General features: G+C 46.2%; 1 protein-coding gene across 3 annotated transcripts in view; it reads right to left on the reverse strand.

The window, feature by feature from the left end:
• The window catches only part of SYTL3 (synaptotagmin like 3), a 97,674-nt gene that overhangs the window by 8,565 nt on the left and 72,363 nt on the right, over positions 1-16,746 (reverse strand). For all 3 annotated transcript variants that reach the window (XM_083176574.1, XM_083176573.1, XM_083176575.1), the window contains exons 9-11: positions 16,500-16,637; positions 13,628-13,806; positions 120-222 (exon numbers count right to left, since the gene is read on the reverse strand). In XM_083176574.1, the coding sequence (XP_083032700.1) occupies positions 120-222; positions 13,628-13,806; positions 16,500-16,637 (420 nt within the window). The remainder of the gene's footprint in view (positions 1-119; positions 223-13,627; positions 13,807-16,499; positions 16,638-16,746) is intronic.

The following is a 16,746-nucleotide window of genomic DNA, read 5'->3' on the forward strand; positions in this document are numbered from 1 at the left end:
GATACGAATGTAAATTTTGACTGGTATTTAAATACAATTATAACGTGAAGAATATATATATATATATATAGTACTGGATTTTTTGATTGTACAAAAAGCTTATTAATCAATTTGTTTACCTTTAAACTTTCATGAAAAAATGGGTCAACTGTATTTTTTTTAACACTTGTTTTCATTTTCCGGAGGAAAGACTTATCAGGAAGTAAGTAGATCTTCACATACCTAAAAACGTAAACAGAGTAATAAAACATTAAGTTATACTCATAGGTATTAAATAGGCTTTAAAGATCTGGATAAGCTCCACATTATCCATCTCACTTTAGGAAGAGATGAATTATGAAGCTGATTGAAGGAAGTAACAAGGCTGTTCAAATTTTTTTTTTTCCTGTAAAACCCCTTTCACACCGAAAATGCTGGGTCGCACCCAAGATTTGGACAGGGGTCTGTCCTGGGAGCAACCTGTCATTTGCGAGGTGAAGCTCCCCTCAGCAACCCTTGCAATAAATCGCATCGCTGATATCACAATGGGGTGATGCAGAGCAGAAGCTCGTCATTGGGGGGCAGGAGAGGGAGGCAGCTCTTGGAGCTGACGCTGACTCCTCCCTATAGTGTAACCAGGACTGTTACTCATTTATACTGCTCAACTGCCCGGGCCCGACCCAGGTAAAACCCTTTTTCTAACCTGGGTTAAAATGCAGGCGCTTTCACACCACGCTGGGACCTGGGTGGACCCGGAAACCACCCAGGTCAGATCCAGTTATTTGTGCAGTGTGAAAGGGATACTAGTGTAAAGTATGCACTGGATCTTCTATGAGGAGATCCCACAGTGCAAAGATGGGCCAAAGTCATGTGTCTTTTATTCCTATTCTCATGTTCTGCACAAATAGATTTCAGCTGCAACATTTCGGATTTGCAAATGACTGCTCGGATTAATGGGTAGATTGGAGTCTTGTGTCTACATAAACTGCTAGCAATAACTGTACACATTGGAATTGGATTAAATAAGTGTGGTTAAGAGATTTAACTTGAAGGTAGTCACACACAAAACACTGGAGATAGCAGAACCTGTACAATCTAGGTAATGAATGCGGCGGGATGGGACAATAGCACAAATAAATTGTATGTGCTATTAAAACTCAGCAAACATTACACTTGAAATAAAGACTGCTCACATATTATACTTTGGAACGGGATGCGGTCAATATGCCGGCAGTCGGAATCCCGGCGGTCGAAAGTACAGATTGCTACCTTTATACAAAGAGTGACAGTAGCTACTTGCGCTCACAAAAGAGGTTGCTGCAGACTCCTACCTGTTAATATGCTTTCCTCTACTCCACCATGGCAGCCAACTAATGGGTTAAGTCCCGCAGGGTAGCTCTTTGGAAAGGAAACAAAAAGAACACTGGCCCCTATATAAGCTCCGGCCCCATTGGCTTCAGTGTCTTAGTTACATAGCATTAATAAAAATAACACCACACACAAACAATGATAGGGAGGGATAATGCTGCCATGGTGGAGTAGAGGAAAGCATATTAACAGGTAGGAATCCGTACTTTCCTCTACCTCCCCATGGCAGCCAACTAATGGGTAATGCCCAAGCAGTTTTACTCACTGGGTGGGAACTAATAGAATACAAGGTTATTTCACCTTCCAAATAATAAGAAAATATGTGTGAACTGAGGACCAGCAGGCTGCCTTGCATAAATCTTGCACCGACGCCGATTCCTTTTCGTCCCAAGAAGCGGACATGGCTCTAGTTGAATGAGCTTTTAAGCTCATAGGTGGTTGCTGGCCTCTTATTTTGTATGCTTCCAAGATACAAGTTTTTATCCACCTGGATATTGTAGCTTTACTAGCCCCCTGTCCTTTGTTCTTTCCTTCAGTTAATACAAATAATCTTTCAATTTTTCTATGCAATTTAGTTGTATCGAGGTACATTTTCAGAGCTCTGACTACATCCAACTTATGTAATCGCTCCTCTTTGGAATTGCTTGGGTTTGAACAAAAAGACGGAAGGACAATCTCCTGGTTGATATGAAAGGCCGAGACTACCTTCGGAAGAAACTCGGGGATAGTCCTTAATACTACTTTCTCCTGAAAAAATAAAAAAAAGGCTGAGCAGACCAAAGAGCTTGGATTTCTGACACTCTCCTGGCCGACGTAATCGCCACTAGAAAGACTACTTTAATCGTTAACCACTTTAGCGAGATTTCTTGTAGCGGTTCAAATGGAGCTTCCACTAACGTATTAAGCACCAAATTAAGGTCCCAAGGCAACAATGGACTATGAAATTATGGCCTTATACCAGGCATTCCCAACCACGGTTCTCAAGGCACACCAACAGTGCAGGTTTTAGTGATATCAGGCTTGAGCACAGGTGACTTAATTAGTACCTGAGTGATTCTGATTAAACCATCTGTGCTGAAGCCTGGATATCACTAAAACCTGCACTGTTGGTGTGACTTGAGAACCGTGGTTGGGAATGCCTGCCTTATATGTTTAGATGCCTGTACGAATCTCTGTATGTACTTATCCTCTGCTAATTTCCAGTCCAACATCACAGACAGGGACGAAATCTGCACCTTGATAGAACTTACTGATAAATTCTTGTCCAATTCTGATTGTAGGAATTCTAGTACTGCAGGTAGTTCTTTGGTACGCTTACTCATGGATTTGCAGAAAGAAACATATCTCCTCCAAATTTGATGGTAAGTAAGCGATGTAGACCCTTTCCTTGCCTTTAAAAGTGTCTTGACTACTTTATTTGAGAAACCTCTTCTCTCCAACATTTTGGACTCAGTAGCCACGCCGTCAGTTTCCAACTGGGCGGTTGGGCTTTCCACAGTTTGTTCTGATCAATCAGATCATCTTGATCCAGCAACCTCCAAGGGTTGTCCACTGCCATCTCCATTAGCTTGGAGACCATGCCCTCCTTGGCCAGATTGGGAGTACTGCAATCACTGTTGTCTTTTCTTGCTGTATTTTTGTCAGCAACCTTGCTATAATTGGAAAAGGAGGAAAAAAAAATACGCCAGGTCTGCTTTCCATTCTGCAGTTAGTGCATCCTGTTGTTCTGTTTGTGGATCCCAATGTCTTGAGAAGAACCTGCGCAGGTTCGTATTCTTTCCCGTGGCTATCAGGTCCACATATCTACCAGTTGTCTGAATACGTCTGGGGATAACTCCCACTCTCCTGGAAGCATTAGATGCCTGCTGAGACTATCGGTCTGTAGGTTTTCCTTGCCTGCCACAAATACCGCTTTGAGGCTGGCCACCTGCCTTTCTGCCCAAGTGATTATCTTTGCCACCTCTGACATTAATTCCTGGCTTCTCGTCCCGCCTTGCCTGTTTATATAGGCTACTATGGTCTGGTTGTCGGATCTCACAATCACGTTCTTTCCTACCAGCAAGTTCTGAAGATGTCTGCAGGCCATTAGGACCACTCTCATCTCTCTGACGTTTGAGTGTTTCTGACTTAATTCTCGGGACCATACTCCTTGGGCTATGCAGCCCCCACAAACGGCCCCCCAGCCTGATTGGCTGGCATCGGTAGTTACTACCATTTGTTCGGACACCACAAACATTCTCCCCTGTTTTAGTCTTTCTCTTTGAGACCACCAGGTTAGATCTTGACTTGCTTTTCTTGATAACCAAATCCTCTGGCTTTTGGTTTTTCCATCGATGCCCCACTGCATTAGAAAACAGCATGTGAAACCGGCCCCAGAGAACGGTATCTAAAGCTGCTGAAATTAAGCCGAGAACCTTCATACAGCCTCCTGAGGAAACCACTCTTCTGTCCCGAAGGCTTAGTACTTCTTTCACTAACCTTTCTCTCCAGTCTTCCGTTAAGTTTGTCATAGATATTGTGTCTATCCAGACCCCTAGATATTTCACTGTACGCAAGGGTTCCAGCTGACTTTTCTCTAGGTTTATTAACTATCCACGCTTTTCCAGGTATTGCTTGACCTGTAAAGTGCACCTTTCTGCTTCCGATCTTTTCTTTGCCATGATAAGTATGTCATCCAGATAGGGCCAAACTGAAATGCCCTGCTGCCTTAGGTTGGCGATAAGAACCACCAACACTTGTGAAAGTCCTTGGCGATATAGCCAGACCAAACGGTAGAGCGACAAACTGATAAGTTGCCCCTCCTAAATGGAACCTGAGAAACCTGTGATGCCCCGCAAATATGGGCACATGTAGGTATGCATCCTGCAAGTCAATCGTTGTGAGGTATGCCCCTTTCTTGATGTCCGGAAGTATTGATCTTAGGGATTCCTGTTAAGGTTTCGGGGCGTCCACGCTGACCCTAACTCCGTTGCCTCGGACTAGCGGTTGACGGACACGTGCGGTGCTAGGCTTCGCCTATAATAGCCGCGTCCGAAAGAGCCAGTTAAGCCGGCTCTAACCCCGATGCCACCAGGTCTTGTGTGTGACAACGTGTCTGCCAAGGCTAGCCGACGACAAGGGGAACCTCTAACTAGTACGGAGCTAAGCGAGGAGCCCCGAACCTCCTAAGGAGGGTGACTCTTCCGAGATGGTAATAAGGACGTATACAGTCAATGGCAACAATGCTCTGAGGTGGGATATAACAATCAATGGCAACAATGCTCTGAGGTGGTATATAACAATCAATGGCAACAATGCTCTGAGGTGGTATATAACAATCAATGGCAACAATGCTCTGAGGTGGTATATAACAATCAATGATAATATCAGCGGCAATTCCTGCAACCTTCAACTACACACGGCTGAGATGGCAAACAGCGATCGTAGGAAAGAGAGGAAGATATGGGAAACGTTCCCACTTATCTGGTAGGTGAACAGGAATGCTGCTGAGCACAAGGACAAGGCAGGATCTGGGCTGGAGGGAAAATCCCGCAGGACAGGTAACCAACAGCTGACAGACAGGACTGGCCTCTGGAACCGGGAACACTCTAGACAGGACGTCAGAACTATATCCGGCGTCTGACTAGTGGCTTGTGGGTGTTTAAATACCCCTGACAACCAATGCCTGTCTGCAGCAATCTGTGGATCAGCTGTTAATTACACCCCTTCCTCCCTGCGGCCGCCTGGCGTCCCCCGTCGCCTAGGCAACCGCTGCGGCCGGGGAGGAAGTGGTGAACTCATGTTCCCTGCCTTGCTAGCCCCGCCCGCCGGCGTCGTTATACAGCGGCGTCCCTGTTGCCTAGCAACAGCCGGGACGCGCTGCTGAGGGATTCTCGGGCGGAGGCCGCTAGTGCGGCTGATAGCCTCAACCCCGCCCACCGGCGGCGTCACGCAGCGGCGTCCCTGTTGCTTAGCAACAGCCAGGACGCGCTGCCGGGAGACCGACGGGCGGCAGCGAGAGCCGCTAGCGCGGCTCGTAACAGTACCCCCCCCTTGAGGAGGGGTCACCGAACCCTTGGCCCCAGGTTTCTCCGGGAACTGCTTGAAGAACAAAGCCTTTAACTTGGGGGCATGCAGGAATTTCTCCGATACCCATGACCTTTCTTCTATCCCGTAATTTTTCCAATGTACAAGGAATTTAAGGTGTCCCCGAACCCTCTTGGAATCTAAAATCTTTTCCACCACAAACTCTTCATTTCCTTGGACCAGAACGGGTCTGGTTTTACGGATCTGAGAGGTTCCAAAATGGGTAGAGGAAAACACCGGTTTAAGGAGAGAACAGTGAAACACGTTGTTAATCTTTAAGGACCTGGGTAACAACAATTGGAAGGCTACAGGATTGACTTTCTTTAGAATTAGAAAAGGCCCAATAAACTTTGGACCCAACTTCGCTGTGGCCTGGTGGAGTTTAATATTGCGAGTGGATACCCACACCCTTTGTCCCACTCTGAACCGGCAAGGTCTTCGATGTCTGTCGACAGAACGTTTAGAAGCAAGGGATGCCCGTTCAAGGGCTTCATGAATCTTCTTCCAAGACTTCCTTAAATGAGCTACCACAGACGAGGAGGAAGTGTCCTGTGACTGAATGTCAAAAGCATTGGCTTTAGGATGTATGCCCGTATTACAATAAAAGGGAGATTTCCCAGAAGCCGTGTGACACGAATTATTGTAAGAGAACTCCGCTACTGGAAGTAGCTCAGCCCAGTCATTTTGGCATTTAGAGACAAAGCACCTTAAGTACGGTTCCAGACTTTGATTGGTTCTTTCGGTCTGTTCATTAGATTGAGGATGATACCCCGAAGAGAGACTCACATGGATGTCCAGACTTCTACAGAAGGATCTCCAGAATTTGGCCACAAACTGAGATCCCCTATCAGACACGATATCCACAGGTAGCCCGTGTAATTTAAAAATATGTTGGATGAACAGACGAGCCAAGTCTTGGGCGCTGGGAATTTTTCCGTAAAGGGACAAAGTGGGCCATCTTGCTGAAGCGGTCTACGGTTACCCAGATGGTGTTGTAGGAACCGGATAAGGGCAGCTCCACAATGAAATCCATGGAGATGTGAGACCATGGTTTGTGAGGGATGGACAATGGATATAAACGGCCAATGGGTGATCTTCTGGAGGATTTATTTCGGGCACAGACCTCGCAAGACATGACAAACTGAAAAGTGTCCGACCGAATAGTGGGCCACCACACTGCTCGGGACAGTGACTCCACTGTCTTCTTTACTCCGGGATGGCCAGAAACTTTAGTGGAGTGGAATTCTTTAAGAACCAACATCCGGAGGGTTTTAGGCACAAAAAGACGACCTTCCGGAGTACCTTTGGGAGCCAGAACCTGGGATGCCAAGACCTGAGAGGCTAGATCTTGCGTTAGACCGGCCATAATGATAGATGCTGGCACAATGGCAATCTCCGGAGACTTGGGTTCTTGCAGCGGCTGAAAACTACGGGATAAGGCATCCGCTTTAACGTTCTTAGGACCCGGTCTGAAGGTTATAATGAAATTGAATCTGGTAAAAAATAAGGCCCATCTGGCCTGTCGGGGATTCAGACGCTTGGCCGACTCAATATAGGCTAAATTTTTATGATCAGTGATAACCGTGACCACATGTTTGGCCCCCTCCAACCAGTGGCGCCATTCCTGGAGTGCCCATTTGATGGCCAAAAGCTCACGATTCCCGACATCATAATTTTTCTCTGCAGAAGAGAATTTGCGAGAAAGGTATGCGCAAGGATGGATCTTTTTATCAAAGGGATCCTTTTGTGATAATACAGCACCAGCCCCGATTTCAGATGCGTCCACTTCTACCAGGAAGGGCACTCTAGGGTCCGGGTGTCTCAGAATAGGTGCCGAACAGAAGGCTTCCTTAAGTCTCTCAAAGGCCGCAATAGCTTGAGTGGACCAACTCTGAGGATCAGCTCCCTTCTTGGTTAGTTCGACAATAGGGGCTACAATGTCTGAAAAAGAGCGAATGAACCGGCGATAATAATTCGCAAAACCCAAGAACCTCTGGACGGCCTTCAAACTGGTGGGGCGGTTCCATGAGAGAACAGCCTGAACCTTACTTGGGTCCATAGAGAACCCCCTGGGGGAAATAATGTATCCAAGAAATGCAATTTGATCCACCTCGAACTCGCATTTTTCCAATTTGGCGTACAGGCTATTCTCACAGAGTTTCTGAAGGACCAGTTTGACGTGCTGACGATGTTCCGGAAGGCTTTTGGAATAAATAAGTATGTCATCAAGATATACTACGGTGAAGACTCCAAGATATTCTCGGAGAACCTCATTGATGAAGTCCTGAAAGACTGCAGGGGCATTAGAAAGGCCAAACGGCATCACGAGATACTCATAATGGCCAGTATGAGTGTTAAAGGCCGTTTTCCACTCGTCCCCTTCACGTATTCTGATGAGGTTGTATGCCCCTCTTAAATCAATTTTGGAAAAAATGACAGCTTCCCGGACTTGATCGAATAAAACTGAAATTAACGGTAACGGATAAGAATTTTTTACCGTAATCTTATTCAATGCCCGATAATCGATACAAGGCCGCAGGGAGCCATCTTTTTTCTCTACAAAAAAGAATCCTGCCCCGACAGGAGATTTGGATGGGCGAATAAACCCCTTTAAAATATTTTCTTGGATATATGAATCCATGGCCTGAGTTTCAGGAATCGAGAGAGCATATAAACGACCCTTCGGTAACGAAGCCCCAGGGACCAGGTTGATGGCACAATCGAACGGGCGATGAGGAGGTAGAATGTCTGCTTCCTTCTTGGAAAAAACATCGGCGAACTCTTGATACTGAGGTGGAAAAGAGGGGGATAAGGTCTGAGTAATGCGAAGAGGAATGGAGAGACATTCATGGTGACACCTGGGACCCCATTCCAATATTTCACCCGTCTCCCAGTTGATGTTGGGGTTATGGGATCTCATCCATGGTAAGCCCAATACCAATGGTGCCATGGGGCAATGAAAAAGAAAGAAAGAAATTTCCTCAGAATGAAATGCTCCTACGACAAGATTTAGAAGAGGGGTGCGGTGCGAAATGGTGCCGTTGGTCAAAGGGTATCCATCCAGCCCACACACCGAAACGTGGGAGTCTAAAGGCAAAGATGGAATACCGAGTGAGATGGCCAGGCCTAAATCTAAAAAATTACCCGCAGCACCACTATCTAAGAAGGCCGTGATAGTAGTGGCGACCCCCGCAAAGTTGATCATGGTGGTGATTAATACTGAATTTAAAGGGGAAAAACTGGCTAAACCTAAATGACGCTCCCCACCCTCACTTAGGCTTTGTCTTTTACCGACTTTTGGGGACACTCAACAGCCCGATGACCTGCACCCCCACAATAGAGACACAAGCCCTTGCTTCTGCGACGGTTCTTCTCGGATACCGAGAGCCGGGTTGCACCCAGCTGCATGGGTTCTTCGTCGGACTCGAGCACCTCCTCAGTGGGTCTAGCGAACCACCCACCAGAGGCCTTTTCCCTCTGCCGCTCCCGAAGCCGCCGGTCTATTCGTATAGTGAGCTTCATTAACTCATCTAGAGACGCAGGCACGGGATATTGTACCAAACAATCTTTAATGCGTTCGGACAGGCCAACCCTGAACTGACTGCGGAGAGCGGGGTCATTCCACCCAGAATCGACCGCCCACCTTCTAAATTCGGTACAGTATGCTTCTGCTGGGCCCCTGCCCAGTTTCAGGGAACGCAGGTTCGCTTCTGCTGAAGCGATGCGGTCGGGATCATCGTAAAGGAGACCCATAGCCGAAAAGAAATTATTCACTGAGGTGAGGGCTTCTGCATCCGCAGGAAGTCCAAAGGCCCAGGTCTGAGGATCCCCTTGAAGGAGAGAAACAATTATCCCAACCTTTTGTATTTCTGACCCTGAGGAGAGTGGGCGTAACTTGAAATACAACTTGCATGCCTCCCGAAAATTAAAAAATTGGGATCGATCCCCCGAAAACCGATCCGGGAGATTGACCTTGGGTTCAATCTGACGGGGAGTAGCGAGGGACTGTGCAACCTTCTCGTCTTGAACATTTACCCGGAGGGTAAGGTCCTGGAGTTTCTGAGTCAAGTTATGTACCTGACCGGCCAGGATCTGAGCTGCGGACTGTTGCGTGGGATCCATCTACTTAAATGAAACGAGTCAGATATTAAATATCTTATGGCCGGATATAATGTTAAGGTTTCGGGGCGTCCACGCTGACCCTAACTCCGTTGCCTCGGACTAGCGGTTGACGGACACGTGCGGTGCTAGGCTTCGCCTATAATAGCCGCGTCCGAAAGAGCCAGTTAAGCCGGCTCTAACCCCGATGCCACCAGGTCTTGTGTGTGACAACGTGTCTGCCAAGGCTAGCCGACGACAAGGGGAACCTCTAACTAGTACGGAGCTAAGCGAGGAGCCCCGAACCTCCTAAGGAGGGTGACTCTTCCGAGATGGCAATAAGGACGTATACAGTCAATGGCAACAATGCTCTGAGGTGGGATATAAAAATCAATGGCAACAATGCTCTGAGGTGGTATATAACAATCAATGGCAACAATGCTCTGAGGTGGTATATAACAATCAATGGCAACAATGCTCTGAGGTGGTATATAACAATCAATGATAATATCAGCGGCAATTCCTGCAACCTTCAACTACACACGGCTGAGATGGCAAACAGCGATCGTAGGAAAGAGAGGAAGATATGGGAAACGTTCCCACTTATCTGGTAGGTGAACAGGAATGCTGCTGAGCACAAGGACAAGGCAGGATCTGGGCTGGAGGGAAAATCCCGCAGGACAGGTAACCAACAGCTGACAGACAGGACTGGCCTCTGGAACCGGGAACACTCTAGACAGGACGTCAGAACTATATCCGGCGTCTGACTAGTGGCTTGTGGGTGTTTAAATACCCCTGACAACCAATGCCTGTCTGCAGCAATCTGTGGATCAGCTGTTAATTACACCCCTTCCTCCCTGCGGCCGCCTGGCGTCCCCCGTCGCCTAGGCAACCGCTGCGGCCGGGGAGGAAGTGGTGAACTCATGTTCCCTGCCTTGCTAGCCCCGCCCGCCGGCGTCGTTATACAGCGGCGTCCCTGTTGCCTAGCAACAGCCGGGACGCGCTGCTGAGGGATTCTCGGGCGGAGGCCGCTAGTGCGGCTGATAGCCTCAACCCCGCCGGCGGCGTCACGCAGCGGCGTCCCTGTTGCTTAGCAACAGCCAGGACGCGCTGCCGGGAGACCGACGGGCGGCAGCGAGAGCCGCTAGCGCGGCTCGTAACAATTCCATCTTGAATTTTTTTACTACTATGTAAGTATTTAATCTTCTCAGGTCTAGGATAGTTCTGAAGCCCCCGGATGGCTTCCTGACTATAAAGAATCTTGATTGCCAACCTCGCCACTCCTGTTCCTTCTGCACTTTCACTACCTTTTGATTGATCATTTTGTCCAGACTGGTGAGTAAAGCTGATTTTTCTATTGGGTCTTGAGGAATGGGAGGCTGCGTCCTCCAATATCCTGGGTACTTTGCAAATTATATCTTATACCCGGATCCTACGATCTCCAACACCCATCTGTCGTCGACCAATTGGGACCAGATCTGCCCGAATTCCAGCAGTCTGCCCCCAACTGTCCTTTTGGCGTCATTGATTAGTTTGTCTTGAGAGGTATCTACCCTCTCTCCCTCTTTGGCCGCAACTTCTGGCCCAGGACCTTCTAAAGTTTCTTCCCGACCTGTAGGCCCTTGCTTCCTTAAAATCAGTAGATTGATATTTAAAGGACCTACTGTAAACAGCTTTCTTCCCTTTATCTTGTGGCAGCCAGACGGATTGCCCTCCGGAAATTTTTGTGATAATCTCATCCAGTTTTGTTCATGTGCACCGCTCACCACTACTGCAGTGCCCGGACCTCCACGCTTCCTGCACCGCTCCTGGGACCATATTCTGGCACAGCATCCAGCAGACTCAGGAACCCCTTACTGCTCTCGACAGCGGGGGACCTATAGAATATTCCTTGCCTCAACCCCAACTGCTCTAGGCAGTGGAGAGGGCTGCAGCTCAGGGTAAGCGCTCCATGACTACCCTGGAAAGGAAAAAAAAGACACTGAAGCCTATGGGGGCGGAGCTTATATAGGGGCCAGTTTTCTTCTTTTTGTTTCCTTTCCTGAGAGCTACCCTGCGGGACTTAACCCATGAGTTGGCTGCCATGGGGAGGTAGAGGAAATACCAACGCCGGAATCCCAACCGCCGCAATACCGGACCATTTGGAACAGATAAAGGGTGACATTTAATAGAGTCTCTCCTCCAAATGATTCTATTGGCTGCCTAGCGGCCAATCAGGAGCCGAGTTTGGCGGCCAATAGAATCATTCAGAGGAGAGACGCTGAAGATGGAGCATCAGCGTCTCTCCGGCTAGTTCGTCAGACGGTAACAGCGGGAGTAGACGCATTTTTTTTAAAGAAGAACTGGACTACGTCGGATCAAGAGGACAGGTCTTCGTCTGAGGACCTTGGTGAGTAGGATTTTCTTCCACACTTGTGGTTCACCAAGTCCCAGCATGCGGGGGAGGCTTGCTGGGACTCATAGTTCCACGGTATAAGAGAATAGTTTTTCATCTATTTTTTACACAAAATCAGCATCGAGGACAGCCCCGGACTTCAGCATGGGCAGGTAAGTTCTGGAGGGGGGGGGGGGCGACCCCTTCTTTGGGGGGTCCCCACTCCCCCAGAACCCCTGCCCATGCTGACCGGTCAGGGGGATGAATGCTTTGGCCGGGGGGACTTGTATAAAAAGTCTCCCCCCGGCTGTGGCATTACCCTGCTGGCTGGTTGGGCCCGGTGCAGGTTCTTGAAATATGGGGACCCCTAGTCATTTTGTCCCCCCGTATTTTGGGAACCAGGACCGGCCCTTGAGCCTGGTGCTGGTTTTATAAAATCCAGGGGACCTTGCATTTAGTTTGCCCTGTGATTTTATGAAACCAGGACCGGGTCGTTTTGTGCGCAATTTTTTTTCCCCAAAAATCGCATGTTTTGAAATGCGCACATTTCCATGACTTAAAATCGCCACAAATCGCACCATATCACAAATTTTCCCCGCAAATTCGCATTTAATTAAATATGCGGATTACCAGCCCCTGTGTTTCTAAACTAGCGTAATGAGTAGCACCTTCAGCATTCCCCTAAGACATGTAAAACCTATGCCATTGCTTGCTCCATAGATGTGGGCTTCCACAAAGCCCTGGTTCACACTCGGTAGCCATTTTGTTAACCCACTCGGTGCTCGAGTCTGGACTGTTTGTACTGTATGCCATATATACTCTAGCTTAAATCTGTGTTTAACCAGTTTAGCGTAATGAGACACACGTACAGCAGTGCCCTTACACAAGGGTAAACTATGAGGTAATTAGCTCCATAGATATAGGCTCCCATGAAGCCCTGGTTGATTTCCAGTAGCCAATTTTGTTAACCTGAGTCAGGCCTGCTGCAGTAAGTACTTCGATCATCCCTATAGCCCGCGTCAATTTATCCCCATAGCCCACTATAAATTGCGTATTGAGACGCACGTCTATGCAATAGTATTTTCTGAGAATAATGTTTAACATACTTTACAGTACAGTAAAGTAGTTCTTACACTATAGCGCATTTCAATGGACACCACGCACACGCAATGCATATTCTTTCGCTATAGCATTGCATTAGACATCTCATGTATGCACAGTGGTGACTTTTAAAAGTGACATCTGGTGGATGATCGCTGGTATTGCACTCATCCCGTAGCGCCATATGCCATATGTCAAGCTGTGCAATTTATTGCACTGCCGTGCGACTAGGCACGCTGTGGTGAGTTGGCAGGACAAATGCCGGTACTTATGTAATATCTGGGATCCCGTTTTTCTTATGAGACCGCATCCGCTCGCCACGCTTAGGGCACGGTGGCTCGCTGCGCTCGCCACACTATATAAAATCGACTCCATGCATAGTTGGATAGTAAGGGTATGAAAAAATGGGGTGCATTTAACATGGGAGCCCAAATAATACATAAGTACCCAAATGCCATATGCGGGCTAGATGTTGGTGGCTCCATTTGTACTTTGGCAAACCCACTTGATGCAATGCTTTGTGTTTCCTCATATAGCAGTATGAGGGAGACTAATGCAATAACAGAGTGTCAGCAGAGAACGTCCTGGTGTTACCAGACTATGATCAAGCAACAGCATGTACAGTGAAAGGATGCATCTTACGGGTTACATTTCTTCTTCTTCTCATCCCCATATGCCAGGTTTTTACATGCTTTTATTGAGATTTCCAGAGTGCAGGTTCTGAGACTGTATGAAATGGCAAACTCAATTTCTCCAGTGACATTGGCATTGTCAATGCTGCCCATATCAGTGCAAGCACTGTTGATGCTGGTCATACTAGCCTGGAAAAAAGAGCTTAATGTGAGTGTTCACACATATGAAAGTAAATCTTATATCTTTGATGGTACAGGAGCTTGGGTGCTAAGCAGATAGAACTAATGAATAAATGGACAAGCATCCTCTATGTTCCTAATCATAATGTATACTTATCAGGCCCGCCATGAAAAGTCCCGTTTGAGCACCCAAACAGGTGACTTTTCATGGATTTAAACTGCCCCATGGAGTTACATTTGAAAGGTTTTGTTGGGTGCAGTCTAGTGGCTCTTTGTGTCTGAACTACAGCCACTCACATGCCCCATCTCTCATGCTCATCACACCACCTTTTAGTACCAAAGTCTGAAATATCACAAAGTAACACATCATATACAGTATGTAGGAAGCTTTTCAGAAGTCTTCACATCACCATATTGGTAGACTAGACCATTTCTAGCAGCAGGAACCCTATAACAAATAATAATTGCTAAAACCACTGCCATTTGTAATAACATTTTACTAAGCAGGGGTGGAAACGGGAGGGGGTCAAGGTGGTCACCACCTCCTCATAACACTGCCCACTACTGCCACTATATAGCAGAGACATATCAGGGACAGATGCTACTTATTGGTGGCATCCCTCCTTCCCAGAATAGCCCACACTGCTGTGCACTGTGCTGGATAGGACCCAGGAAGGCTGCTGCCACTGAGCACCAGCTGTCTATGCTCTCTCCCTCTCTGATGTGGTGCTTTGCTGTCATATTGTGCCCAACAGTAGTGGGCAGGAGAGAAGTGTTAAGGATCCATTTCTAAGTGCTTTATATATTTATTTTGAAACTGTCTCTGTGACTCAAATATTCTTAAGCATTGCCATGCTAAAAGATATGCATTTTACTTCTGCAACCCCTTAACCTAAGAAGGGAAGGGTACAGTAGATGGAAGAGGTAAGTAATCCCGGTTAAAGAGCCCGATTCAGACCTGAGCACTATTTAGAGAATTTGCAAATAGAGCAATGACTGTGCATGTGTACTGTTCGCAAATGCACGCGCGAGAGTGATAAGCCATAGAAAATGCATATGGATCATAAATGTGGCCGGACTTTGACACCGTTTCTCAGTCGCAGATAGTGGAAGCCTCAGAGTTACTCAAATTGCACAGATGGCAAAAACTCTTCAATGGTTGGGGAATTGCATATGGATTTGCGATTAGCGATCCATTTGCAATTCTCTTGCAATTTAGCAAGGAGCGTTTTTTTCTTTCCTGTCTGAATGGTGACTTTCTCCTCGCAGTCCACGGTGAATTCTCTGATTAGCATTCAGGTATTAATTAGAAATGACTTTCCATGCTGATCACAAGATATGCACATATGTTCCTATTTGAAAACATATAACTTGTTCGTGCCCAATATCTGGTACAAATAATAACAGATGATGACATCCCATTTATGTTAATACAATAGTAATGTTGATGCTACAATTTTGGTTTGGGGTGGACATCGGTGGATATTTGTCAAAAGCAAAAAATGCAAAAGCAATCCATGATTGATCTTGATGTTCAACAGCTGAATTTAGCTATGTTTAAACATTGATTGGCCATCAAATCCTAAGCCATTCAATGGTAAATATACAGAAAAACATTGATGGTCATGTACCATCAGAATCCGATGTACATCACAAATTTGGATTATTACGGTTATACTGAAAATTGGTCTGCAGCAATAAAACAGATTTCGATTTCACTTTTTCACATTTGGGAGATGTCAGACGTGTGTACTGATTTTAACTTAATAAAAACATTGATGTATTTTTTGCATCTTAATATACTGTACTTTCCTTTTGCATGGGAATATGGGACTTTATTAGATACCAATAACTGTCTCAAAACATCCTGTATTATTAACATTTGTGTATGCAGCTGGCTCTGCTAAGCAATATACACCATTTTCCCTGGTGACTTTGGTTTGATTCGGATGCAAAACAGACATGAGTGTGGACAGCGGTAGCACTCAGATTTACTACCTGTTGTTAGTGCAAGTGTCCATACCGCCCAATGATTTTGCATTTAAAGCTGCAATTTTCATCATTAATATTGTTTTTAAACACTATATGTTTTAAGAGAGTGCACATATGACACCTATATACTTTTCTAAAACCCTGGTATTATTTATTAATATATCACGTAAAATTCAACATGAATAAAAAATCACAATTAAAAAGAAACAAGGAAAAGTCGTGAGAGGTATTATCAAAGCACAAATGAACTTCAATAGTGGACAAAGTCTCTGAAGTGGGACTATTATTAGCAATCACAAAGTCCATACAGCGACTTGCTCCAATGTTTGAGGGGTATGGCCAGTGACCACAGAGGCATGGCCAAGTAACTGAGCCTCTAATAGAGTAAAAACCGTTTTGCATGACATGACGTTATCATTCTACACCTCAACAAGCTGGCAATGAATTTTAGCTGCTAAGTTTATGCAGAAATCTGACCACACTAAGTTTGACCATGTATCTGCCAGCTTCACCATCTCACAGCTGATGTTGGGGCTGGAAGGCTTCAATTGTCTACCTGCTCTTGCCTGGCACAAAATTAAAAATAAAATAGCAAACATTTACACACATTAGATAATCATCATATCATTTAAGTGCATGGATACTGGACTTGTGTGTGACTCGAAATAGAGCCCATAATGTTCATTATACAATAAATATTAAATACCTACTTGTTTTCTACCCCCAAAGAATATCCTGTTCCTCATCTCAGCCATCTCTTCTGTCTCTTGGTCTGTATCTTTTTTTCCCAGCAGCTCCTCTTCCCTGGCTTTGTTAATAAGTTGGTGTAGGCTGTTGGACTTTTCTAGCTGTTACAAAGATACATCACATATATGACTGAAGAATAATCATCCTACAGAAAGAGTTTACTTTTGAACAGGGTGTGCGTCGGTGCTCCCAGTAAGGGTAGAGCATTTC

The sequence above is a fragment of the Crinia signifera genome, chromosome 3 (assembly GCF_055691185.1).
Source record: "Crinia signifera chromosome 3, ASM5569118v1, whole genome shotgun sequence".
NCBI classification, from domain to species: Eukaryota; Metazoa; Chordata; class Amphibia; order Anura; family Myobatrachidae; genus Crinia; species Crinia signifera.